Source organism: Protomyctophum bolini (genome assembly GCF_963924005.1).
Source record: "Protomyctophum bolini genome assembly, chromosome: 14".
In the NCBI taxonomy this organism is placed as follows: domain Eukaryota; kingdom Metazoa; phylum Chordata; class Actinopteri; order Myctophiformes; family Myctophidae; genus Protomyctophum; species Protomyctophum bolini.
Window position 1 is genome coordinate 27671635 of NC_137875.1, and position 12089 is coordinate 27683723.

Here is a 12089-nt window from a genome sequence, read left to right on the forward strand (position 1 = left end):
CCTAAATCCTCTCACTCTGCTCGTGTCACATCCTGTCCCCCAACACGCGCACGCACGCACACGCGCACGCACACACACACACACACACACACACACACACACACACACACACACACAGTGGGCACCCTGCAGGAGCCCTCACACAGACACATTGGCATGAAACAAGCACCCGCATAGCAGCCAGGAACGGGCAAAGACACTTTTAACCAACCCAACATTCATAGTCAGCAAACAGCACCAGAGAGAGAGAGAGAGAGAGAGATAGAGGGGGGGGGGATTGAGGGAGAGAGAGGGGGGGAGAGGGGGGGAGGGAGCAAGAGGGAGAGAGAGAGAGAAAAAAAACAAGTATAGTAGTTGACCTATACAGTATGGAAAATACTGGGCAGCTGAATCTACATGTTAGGTTCACACGACAGCAAGTGCAGTCAAAGGAGGAGCTTCACATTTGCACAATGCCTGCACACCTTTTCAATGGAAACTGGGACTGCAGTGTTTGCGTTTGCGACGTCCGCCAATTTTAAAGTCCTCTTCCAAAACACAATAAACATTTAAATTGCGGACTATACATTAAATGTCGCTTATCGGCATACACAGAGAGTAAAAATCTTGTTGTAGAGTACAGTAGGGGGTAAATTTGGCGTCATTTTTGCGTCGTTTTGACGCAAATTCCATAAATTTAAGTAGTGAAAATAGCCGAGCTTGTAGATCGTCTATTTCACTATAGCAGGGCAAACGTGTCATTTATTTTTTGGGTCATGCAGGCTAAAACCTTGGTTTGGTTTTAGAGAGCCATAAATGTGGTGGAGTACAATCCAAGCATCTGATCCTGATCCAGATATACTGTAGTGTACTGTACACCTGCATGGTGCCACCCTGCAGGTCCCACAATATGATGTGAGGACGGCTGTCAGAACCGTCCCGACTGACATTGCATCAGACGCTCTCATGCAGCGCTCATGTTCCCCTGCCACCTTTCATGTACCGTCCGGATCACCCCCACCCAAACAAAGCAGGATGAAAGGGAGAGGAGAGGAGAGGAGAGGAGAGGAGAGGAGAGGAGAGGAGAGGAGAGGAGAGGAGAGGAGAGGAGAGGAGAGGAGAGGAGAGGAGAGGGGCGAATAAAAAGCCAGCGAGAGGGGAGTGAAGAGAGAAATGCAGGTCTGGCCTCGGGCACTGGGCTGTGATGTAAGCGAAATACAGAGAGAGAGAGAGATCAGGAGAGATAGAAATAGAGATAGAAAGAGAGGTTGACAGAGAGAGAGAGACAGAGAGAAGGGTGGAAAGCAATATGGATCACAGATTGTTTTGTACCCTCAATCACAAACAAGCAGGAAAAAAGGCCTCTCTCTTGCACAAGCACGAACGCACACACGCACAGTTATTGTTGACATAATAGACGGATCATGTCTATGCAGGTCAAGGATTCCTGACGTCCAACTCAGCTGAGTCTTTACTTTTCAAGTTGTTTCCTGCGTTCATTTGTTTGTTTAGATTGATGCTATAAGATAAGATTCTTTAGTATTGTCACTAAAAACAAAATGAGTACAACTAAGCCAAATTAGATCGCAGTTAAGCTAAGCTCAACTAAACTACACGAAACAAAACTGAAATGATTCTGTATTTTAGCCGTGACATGAGCGCCCCCTCCAGAGATACTTCCGGGTTGTACTTTTGTGTCGCTAGTGTCCCCATAGAGTCATACTGTGTCTCTCCGTCTGACTCAATCTGACTACCACGAAAGTCTAATTTTACCACTTTCCTTGCAACAACAAAGCTACTGGTCTCCCAAATCTGGCTTTGACAGGCCGTCTGCCCCACATCGAATACTATAGCCATTTTATTTCATTGTGTCAACTAAATCCTCATTAATGCAAACTAGATTCAACATACTCAACCCTACACACAATCTAAATATGCTCCCGAAATATTGTACTGAGCAAATGAACTGTTACCACCTTCAATAATAATGATAATAATAGTCTTTATTGTCTCCACATCATATATTTTCTTTGTCATGGACACTTGTACAGAACATTAACCCATTTAGGCCTTTAACCCTCAATGGCTTCCTTTCTGAAAAATGACGTCATTGTAAAAAGATTCACTCGCTTATATATTCTATTTACAATGAGATGCGGACGGGAGCTGGTGCCACTTGGACCAGGACGTAACGTAGGACTACAAAATGACGTCGGACTTAAGTAGATACAAATGATAGCTACGCATTTTTTAATCTATTTCTTTAGTCGATAACATTCCATTTCTTGTCATTTATTTTACTATTTACACCAACACCCATGAATGTTGTTTCCCTTTGGTTTTGAAACATTACTATGAGATCACATTTAGCTTGTCATGTGCGTGCGCATGCATACGGTGTGTGTGTGTATTTTCTTTTTGTATTTTCATGCGTCATGCAGTTTAAGGCTCATACCAAATTGACAGGGCTGCAGTGTATACCAACTAGGCTCCAGGGCATGGCCCTGAAAATGGTTCCTGCTAATTCCAATACACACACACACACACACACACACACACACACACACACACACACACACACACACACACACACACACACACACACACACACACACACACACACACACACACACACACTTGCGCTGAGCAATCATCTCTAGTTTTCGATGAACAAGTTCCAACATCTTCTTCTTCAACAGAGTGAAGCATGCCACTCATATCCCCCCCCCCCCCTCTCTCTCTCTCCCTTATTCAGAGTCAATACCTCTCCACCTCCCGCAACGTTGAAACCGTGAGCTGAGGCTGCGAAACACACACCGATTAGTCGAAGTTCATAAAAACGAGAGCTTGCATGCTGCACCTGGCTGTCATGACTCAGTCATTCTAGTTTCTCTCTGTTCTATCCCTCCTCCCCCTCTCTCTCTCCCCTCTTGCCACCGTCTTCATCTCATCTCTCCTCTTCCCCTGCCTGTGATGACTCCTGTTTTTTGGTAACCTGACACCAGGAGATCATATAGGCAAACATGTTAACTCTCCTAAGTAACCTCAACGCTTGCCTGCATGTAGACACTCTGCACCACCTCTCTCTCACTCCCTCTGTCTCTCTCTTTCACCCCCCCCCCCCCTCTCTCTCCTCTGCCTATGCTTTTAAGGCAGCAAAGTGAGAGAGAGAGGGGGTTCTTATTGACAAAACAATGGCAGGCTGGGGCTTAAACACGCCTTTAAAGAGACCTTATTAGATTTGAGACAGGAAAGGTACGGGACGGAAACCCGATGACCTCCCGCATCGATTTCTGCATCAGCGGCACTTTAGGAGAGAAGTTTTTCTCTGCTTCCTACAGAGACACTGCCTTGCACAGAGAGGCAGAGAGGGAGAGAGAGAGATGGAGTGAGAGAGAGAGAGAGATGGAGAGAGAGAGTGTGAGAGAGGGAGGGAGATGGAGATGGAGACGGGGTGTGTGTTGGTGTGACTCTCTAATGACATCACATCGTGAATTATGCTTTTTATTTATGTCACCCGTGTCTTTGCACAAACACGGAAACAAGGAAACAGGTTCATCTCAGAATGGTTCATCTCAGAATGGTTCATCTCAGAATGGTTCATCTCAGAATGGTTCATCTCAGAATGGCACGCTTTGTTTTCGGTGTCTCGGAAATGTGTTGTTTCTAAGTACGACTTTCTCTTTGCTTCCACGGTTGAAAGTTGTGCCGGATTCAATGTATATTCACAAGTTGGCTAGACTACTGCAGCTGTGACAACTGACAAGTACAGTATGTGCAAGGTCTCCGCTTAGCGCATGCATTGTGCGTCTAATTATACACGCTTTATGTATGTTTATATATGCATGTCTCAGCCTATGTGTGCAACCTTCGGAGTGTACATACACTTTTGTGTATGTGTACATGTGCAAGACGTGCGGGCATTTGTGTGCTCTTTGGCTTTTGGTGCACAAGTGGCATTTGTGTATCTGTGTACCGTTTGGGTGTGAGCACAATGCTGTCTTTGAGAGTGTGTGTACATACCCAGCTCTTGTCTTGAGTGTCTGCGTGTGGGCGTGTTTGCCCATGTATGCGTGTGCACGTGTTGAGCGTGCACTCACAAACATGTCTGTGCATGGGTCTGCAGGTCCGAGACTGTGCGTTGGTGTGTGTGTGTGTGTGTGTGTGCGTGTGCGTGTGAGTGTGCGTGTGAGTGTGCGTGTGTGTGTCTTTACATATAGGCATATTATTCTGCACATGCACAAACATTAAACTCCCCTGCAGTGCACACACACACACACACACACGCAAAGGCACGTACACAGGTTTTCATTCAGATTGTGATTCCCTGGTGTGACATTCTTTCTGCCAATAATTCATGAGTGATCTGAAGCCCTCGTCGGCCTTTAGCATTTTTATTTAATCTGCTGAGCCCTACCGCGTGCACGCTCATCAATAATACACATCAACATGTGTGTTAACACTTCTACGGCCTGGGAGGATGCACGAGAGAGAGAGAGAGAGAGAGAGAGAGAGAGAGAGAGACAACAGAGTAGAGAGAGCGAGAGAGAAGACAGAGAGCTTATGTGTGTGAAAGAGCAACAAAGAGGAAGTGAGAAAATTTGTCTGTGTGCGTGCGTGCGTGCATGCGTGCGTGCGCATGCAAGTGTTCCCACAAGTGTCTTAGAAAGTGCATGTGTGTTTGCGAGAAGTTTGTGTGTATGCCATTTGATGAATTTGATGTGTGTGTGGGTGTGGGTGGGTGTGTGTGTGTGTGTGTGTGTGTGTGTGTGTGTGTATGTGCGCCTGCGGGAGGGAGGGGTCCTTGCATGCAAAGCCCTTCCATAAATGTTTAAAAGTATATATTTCTTGTATTTAGAGATACATTTCTAAACGACGAGGGAGCTGCTCTGAGAAACAGCTTTGTGTTTTTCTCAAGAACATTTCGAATACATTTCTGAGCTGCTTATCACTTTTGTATAGTGACTCCATGGTGAGTCCGTCCCTGTATGTCTACAGGCTGTGCGTGTCCACGTGTGTGTGTGTGTGTGTGTGTGTGTGTGTGTGTGTGTGTGTGTGTGTGTGTGTGTGTGTGTTTTCTCTGACAAACAGAATCACAGTGAAATTGTCTCCACCAAATCAGTGGGTCAGGAGGTAACATCACCCAGGGTTGCTATGGAGACGCCCAATGGAGGCGGGGCTTCCCAGTCAGTGTAATAACAAGCTGCCTCGCCTCTCTCTCTCTCTCTCAAATATCCTGTCTCTCTGTATATCTCTCTCTCACAGCCTTTGTATCTTACAGAATATCTTCCCAGTATACTGTACGTGTGTGTGTGTGTATACACACATCATTCTCTGTATCTTCCATTACTCTCTACATCGTTCCCCATGTCTCTTCTCTGCTACCTAGTGCTCTTTCACAACACACACACACACACACACACACACACACACACACACGTGTGCATGCGCACGCACGGATGCACGCAAAGTCATATACAAAGAAATGTGAGGGGGCAGAGGGTTCCCAGCATGCAAGGGTTTAACAGCTAATACGCCTTAGATTAACCACCCCCAGGTTCCGCACACACGCACACACACACACACACACACACACACACACACACACACACACACACACACACACACACGCGCGCGCGCGCGCACACACACCTTCAGGCTGTATTACTATCCCCTTCTGACAAAAATAAGAGCACACAGTAAGCCTTTAGTGACCAAGCTACTACTCATGTGACTGTCTCACACAGACACACACACACGCGCGCGTGTGTGTGTGTGTGTGTGTGTGTGTGTGTGTGTGTGCGTCCGCGCATGTGTGTGTGAGAGAGAGAGAGAGAACCCTAAGTAGCAAATTAATTCTCCACAGACTGATAGACCATATCATAATGTCTGTCTCTCAGGTCTCAAATTGAACAATGTCTGAAATAAAGCTAACATCATTATCATGCTGCTAATGGGAATTCAATCTCTCTCTCTCTCTCTCTCTCTCTCTCTATCCTTTCTTACTCTCCCTTACCCAATTTATGCTTGGTTTCGTGTCATGATTCACACCAAAAAATAGACGATATACAAGCTCACAACCTGCATTGCGAGCTTATAGAAGGGCTATTTTCGGTGTCCCACTCCGTTCCTCTCTCTCCCATATAGGCCTTCTGTTTCTGTATTTCTCTCCTTGGATCCAACAATGTTCATGCTCTCTCATGTTTCTCCATCCATCCCTCCCTTCCTTCCTCCTTCCATTTAAACAGTCTCCACTTTCACTGTCCCACCTTACACCTAAGCGATACATTCAGGGATCATTTTAACAACCCTGACATCAAGCATTCTGCGGCTGGGGCCCACGCCCCTCGCCACTTAGACATGGCTAATAACACTAAGTATGTGCTGATAGTCATCTCTCTGATAAGGCGAGCCGCGCGGGGCCAAAGGGCTCCTTCGTGCCTCTGTGGGGCTTTTAAAGGCTCGCCCGAGGTTAAAATGGATAGTTAGCAAAGTCCGTGTTGTGATGTTGTGTAGTGAGTCGAGCCGGCACTAATTAAAAGGGCTAGTCTGAGCGGAGAAAATTGGTTAGTTAGTGAAATTTCTATTGTTTGGAGAAAACAAGAAAGGGATGGGGGTGCATGTGCACTTTCCAATGCATGTCAGTGCAGGTGAAGAGAAAAGTATAGCATTATTTGCTTGATTCCAGAATAGTTTCTGTTTCTTTATATATACACGTCTACATGAGCAGTTTGCCAGACAACGTGTGCATGGTAAGCAAGCTAGTCCAGCTGGTCAGGCTACAGTAGTTGCATTAGCACCAATGGATAATAGTGTTAAATAGTAATAATTAGGACCTCAAAGACAAAGATATGTATGATAACCCATGGCCCCTCTCTCACACACTACAAAAGAAACACATTATAAAAGTATAAACCTCAAATCTGCACCTATTGCACGTTTCATGATTTTATTGAATATTTTTGGTTGGTAGTTTGACTGTCAATTAAACATGGCCTGTGTGTGTGTTTGGGGTGTGATGCCATGGCCCCGAGTGGAGCATCTCTCCAGGCCATCCCTCTTTAAGTGGAGTACAACCATTAATTCCAATCATTATGAACAGGGATGGCCCGAGGCTGAAGCTCGCCGACTATAGGACTGTGTAAACTGATGAAACGTCTTACCAGTTGTTCACTTGTAGGATGGTGAGACCTGTATCTTGTGCCAACTGTTTCTTCTGTTCTTCTGACGGGTAGGGATGCTGCAACACACACACGAAGAGAGGACATTATTAGAGAACATATCTGGTCACTAATTGTTTAATTAAGCTATTTTTTCATGTGACAATATTTCATTGGCCTTCTGAGAAAGCGACAAAATCACATCCACTTATGAGAGCTAGAGAACGAGGTGTGTGTGTGTGTGTGTGTGTGTGTGTGTGTGTGTGTGTACACATGCATTCTCGTTGATGTGTGTAGATTTAAGTCTGTGTGTGTGTGTGTGTGTGTGTGTGTGTGTGTGTGTGTGTGTGTGTGTGTGTGTGTTTGTGTGTGCGCACACGCTCGCACGTGGGTGCGTGCGTGCGTGCATGCACATACATGGGCCTCCCTTTCTCCCGATCATTAATGGAATATGAAATCTTGTAATTAATGGCAGGCAAGAAGGCAAGCCAATTAGAAAGTTAAGTGAAGTGGAGAGTAGCGTTGGTAATTAGGCAGCCTCTTACACAAATGTATTCAAGTCGACGGCTCCCCTTCGCCCCTCCGCATACGTAATCAGACAGAGCGAAGGGATAACATCGACCCCACCCCCCCGTCTGGAATACAGACAGATAGCGTCTAACTTCTCATCTTTTTTCCTATTCGTTTTCCCCTAGCAGCTCTGTATGACAACGCTGTGCCTCTCCACTTGGTTTTGATTTATTACAGCTGTGTGCGTTCATAATGTGGCATAAGGGAGCAGTTTGCTCTTTTCTCCTCTTGTTTGACTTTCTTTCCTTTTTTTTTATCCAGCACCTGCTGTATAATTTGGGGATGTATGTGTTCTCTCCACTTTTGTGTTCTGGCACTTTGCTTGGAATCATTTAGAGTGATACGTTTTGTATATTGGGGGAGGCGGGGGGGTGATATATGTAAGGAGATGTGAGGCACTCTCCTATATGCAGCTGTTGCAGCAGAACTCTGCATGTTAATTTAACTCTGCAGAATATATTGTGTACCACGATGACCCAGTCATATTTGTCCTTGACCAACACATTATGGCCAACGTCCTAATACCCCTCAGCTCACAGATTCCCTCTCAAATTGCAATCTTGTATGCACAGTCAGCGAGGCAAACTACAGTCAACACGCCATAACATGTATGCTAACCATGTAATGCTAACAGGAACCAAGATGATGCAGCTAGCTAGCAAATGCAGAAAACTCATTTTGATAAAGAATAAGACCAAGAGTATAAAAGTGCAACCACCTAGAGGCTATGCTGCTCCTTACACCCCCACGTGACATACTGTAAGTGGCTTGTACCGACAATGCCATCCTTAGAGCCCACGATTTTGCTAGTGGGGCTAAAAAGCCATGCTGTTTTCATGTCTTCTGAGTCATGACACAGGATCAGATGTTTCCCCTTCCAGCCTAGCCATAACCATTACGTAAAGACCGGCCCGAACCGACTCAGGACCAGCCAAACACTCCGCTAGCACGGCTAATGCCCATTCTCCACGCGCCAGGGCGCCAGCTGAGAGCAGTTAAAGTCCAGCCACCTGTTTAAATATATAGGATGAATAAATTGGATAAATGTGAACTGGGAGAGTGTGTTGATTTATATTAGGGCGCAGGGGGGTCCCTGGGTTCTACGGGGCCTTGTTCTGTGAGGACAATGTGCTGTTCATGCTTAAGACAAGACAGGGCCTGTGCTGGCCACCATAGACCAGGCTATAAAAGAAGAGGAGAGGAGGGGTGGAGGAGGGAGAGAGAGACGGAGAAAGCGGGCCTGGAAAGATGGAGGGAGGGTCGGAGCAAAGGATGGAAAGAATGGATAGCTGAAGGATAGAGGGATAAAGATCTAGAGCCCAATGCCCAAATGTGGTTCATTATACAGTATGTGCATATGGTGGTCCTTCTTTACTTATTGATAAAGTCTGTAGCTACATGAGAAGGGAAAGTTATAGTTATATATATTTAAAAAACTTTTTTTTTACTCTAAATCCCATTGTTACGTGTGTACGTTGTGTGTACGTAGTACGTTGTGTGTGTGGGATTGTGTCAGTATGGGTGTGTTCGAGTGTTTAATTCCAGCTGCTGCCCATCTTCTCATTGCTGAGTGCCAATCACAACCAGGTGCTTCCCGTGATTCCAGTTCTGAATAAGAATAAGAGGAGATAATGTATACTGTGGGGAAAAAAACTATCGCACGACTTCTGTGAATCGCAAAATGATTATTTCAAGCCTGCTGTGAAATGAAATGTGTCAGAACAATGGGATTTAGGTATAAAATTGTCAACTTTGAATGGTATCTACGCCCATGTAATAACTTTCACCTCTCTCTCTCTCTCTCTCTCTCAAATATATTCAGTGAATACTGAGTGGCATATTGAGCACGAGGGTGTTCTTTGGATGGTCCCAAACATCAGATCCCCTCACTGTGACAGTGACAAACGCTTTGAGTTTTGAAAGTTATTCTATGCGACTATATCTGTGAAATTAGATTTTCAAAAACAAAATAGCCACACACCGGTCTTAATCAATAATTTCATGCCAACATGCCCTACAAGTTTAGAAGCATATGTGTGCAATACACAGTAAGAGTACCGTGCTAAACACAATATCTGTTTGTCCACGGTCAAACTTTAATTTGGAGTTTTTCCACTGGCTTGTCACATTGTTAGTTTTATGAATGTATTCCTTACTATATATTATCTCTTTTAATGGCTTCTTTTTTCCTAATGAATCTTCTTCTTTATCCCCATGTATCCCTCGGAGTCGGAGTGTATTCAACTCATATCTTTTATTCTCTCAAGTTCAGGAAAGAAACTCTAAGAACTATAAATCAGCAATTTTGCTGAGTAGGCCCAACGGTTTTTCCCATTAGTTTATTTATTTATTTTAACTTTTTTATTCTCCCCCTGTATAATAAATTAGATCAAATTAAATGTTCTCCACAGGGACACTTTGACGAGAAACGTTAGGCTAGAATAAAGGAAACTTGAAAATTTGTGAAAATGTTACGGTTATATTTGTTTAATCTATAAACTCATAGAGGACCACAATGGTCCACAGCCTTTTTGTGTTTTTGTCCTCAGTGATATTGTGTCTGCTATAATGTTGTTATAATGTTGATGAACTTTATGAACTTGTAGATCGGCTAATGTAAAATAGCCAAAGTACAAATCAGGATTAAGTGGCTATAACTCTGGGAGTATAAAAATAGACCCAAACACTCTCTCTCCCCAGACATCTATTTGGGTACATTTTTACAGTGAGACCTACACTAAGCATTTTACTGTGCATATATATATATATGTATAAATATAGAAAGTGAAATGAAAAGAAAGACATGCCTAATGGTCAATCAGACGTGGAAAATTACAGAGGCGCCACCATTTTCATTTTTTTTTTCATCCTGTTTTTTTCACAGTGCATAATGAATAGGAATGTCTTTAATGTTGTCACAACCCAGCGAGAGAGAGAGAGAGAGAGAGAGAGAGATAGAAGAATTGAATAGACCGAGGATGAGAGAGCGAGGGAGAAGAAAGGAGGAGAAGAAGGAGAGAGGAGTGTTGTCCATGTGACAGAGCAGAGAACAGGAACGCGGGGAGGCTAATTTCATGCACTAACTTATAATTGCACTGTTGCCTCTGGCAAAATTTGAGCCCACTCCTTTTCTTCAACTGCGTGCGTGCGCGTGTATGTGCGCGTGCGTTTGTGCACACACACACATGCAATCATGGGTGCTTGGGGGTCAAACAGTAAGCATTAGTGTGTACCGGTAAGTCCGGTATATATATATATATACACACAGCATGCGCACGTGTGTGTGTGTGTGTGTGTGTGTGTGTGTGTGTGTGTGTGTGTGTAAAGTTCTGTGAGCGTTGGGACATCAGATGACCGAGACCCAACCTAAGTAATTCTATTCTCACACTTTCAGAAACGCGCACACACACACGCACACAAAGCATACATGAACACGCAAGCAGGACATAAAAAGGAATCACATGAACATGTCATTCTTTCTATACACTGAGCTCGGTGGAGATGAAAAGGTCAGTGTGTCTGCTGTCTGGGATATGAGGGGAACAGCCTCGTGATAACACACACACACACACACACACACACACACACACACCACTGAAGGCCCCCCACGCATGCCAGGGGCCCTGGCACTGCACACCAACACAACAGCATGCTCTACTGTTCTAATGTACAGTATTACCCACCCCACCCACTCACACTTTACACACGCACACACACCACACACACACACACACACACACACACACACACACACACACACACACACACACACACACACACAGGCAGCCAGAAACGCATATGGACGAATACACGCACATACACACGCACATCCATTCATATGAGACACAGGGGTCTCCAAATGGATCACATGGACTCAGAATGACAAAAGACTTCCGAGAATGAGGGAAGGATAGAGGCGGGAGGCAGAAAGAGAAAGAGAAAGTGAGAGAGAGAGAGAGAGAGAGAGAGAGAGAGAGAGAGAGAGAGATTGAGAGAGAGAGAGAGCGAGAGAGAGAGAGAGCGAGAGAGAGAGAGAGAGAGAGAGAGGGAGGGAGGGAGGGAGGGAGCGAGGGAAACACAGGACAAGTCAACAAGTCAGTACATCAGAAGTGTTTTTGTGCTGCTCTTCCTAAACCACCAAATTAGCTCTCTCTGTCAAAACACAGTGATTTAGCTCCCTCGGTCAATGAAGTCGCTCCGTTTTAATATTGCCCGAGAGCCATTCTTGGTGGTGTTTCTTTTTTTCCCCTTTTTTTCATTTAAAAGATGTTGGCTGCGAATCAACAGCAGGGTGAGAGAGAGAGAGAGAGGAGAGAGAGAGAGAGAGAGAAAGCCCTTTAGTGAGAAAAGCAATAACATGTTTCTTTTAAAGAAGCAGAT

At 44.8% G+C, this 12089-nt stretch overlaps 1 protein-coding gene across 2 annotated transcripts in view; it reads right to left on the reverse strand.

Annotated features, from left to right (window-relative positions):
- The window catches only part of meis1b (Meis homeobox 1 b), a 113015-nt gene that overhangs the window by 26389 nt on the left and 74537 nt on the right, over window positions 1-12089 (reverse strand). For both annotated transcript variants that reach the window (XM_080782652.1, XM_080782651.1), the window contains one exon: window positions 7143-7219. In XM_080782652.1, the coding sequence (XP_080638778.1) occupies window positions 7143-7219 (77 nt within the window). The remainder of the gene's footprint in view (window positions 1-7142; window positions 7220-12089) is intronic.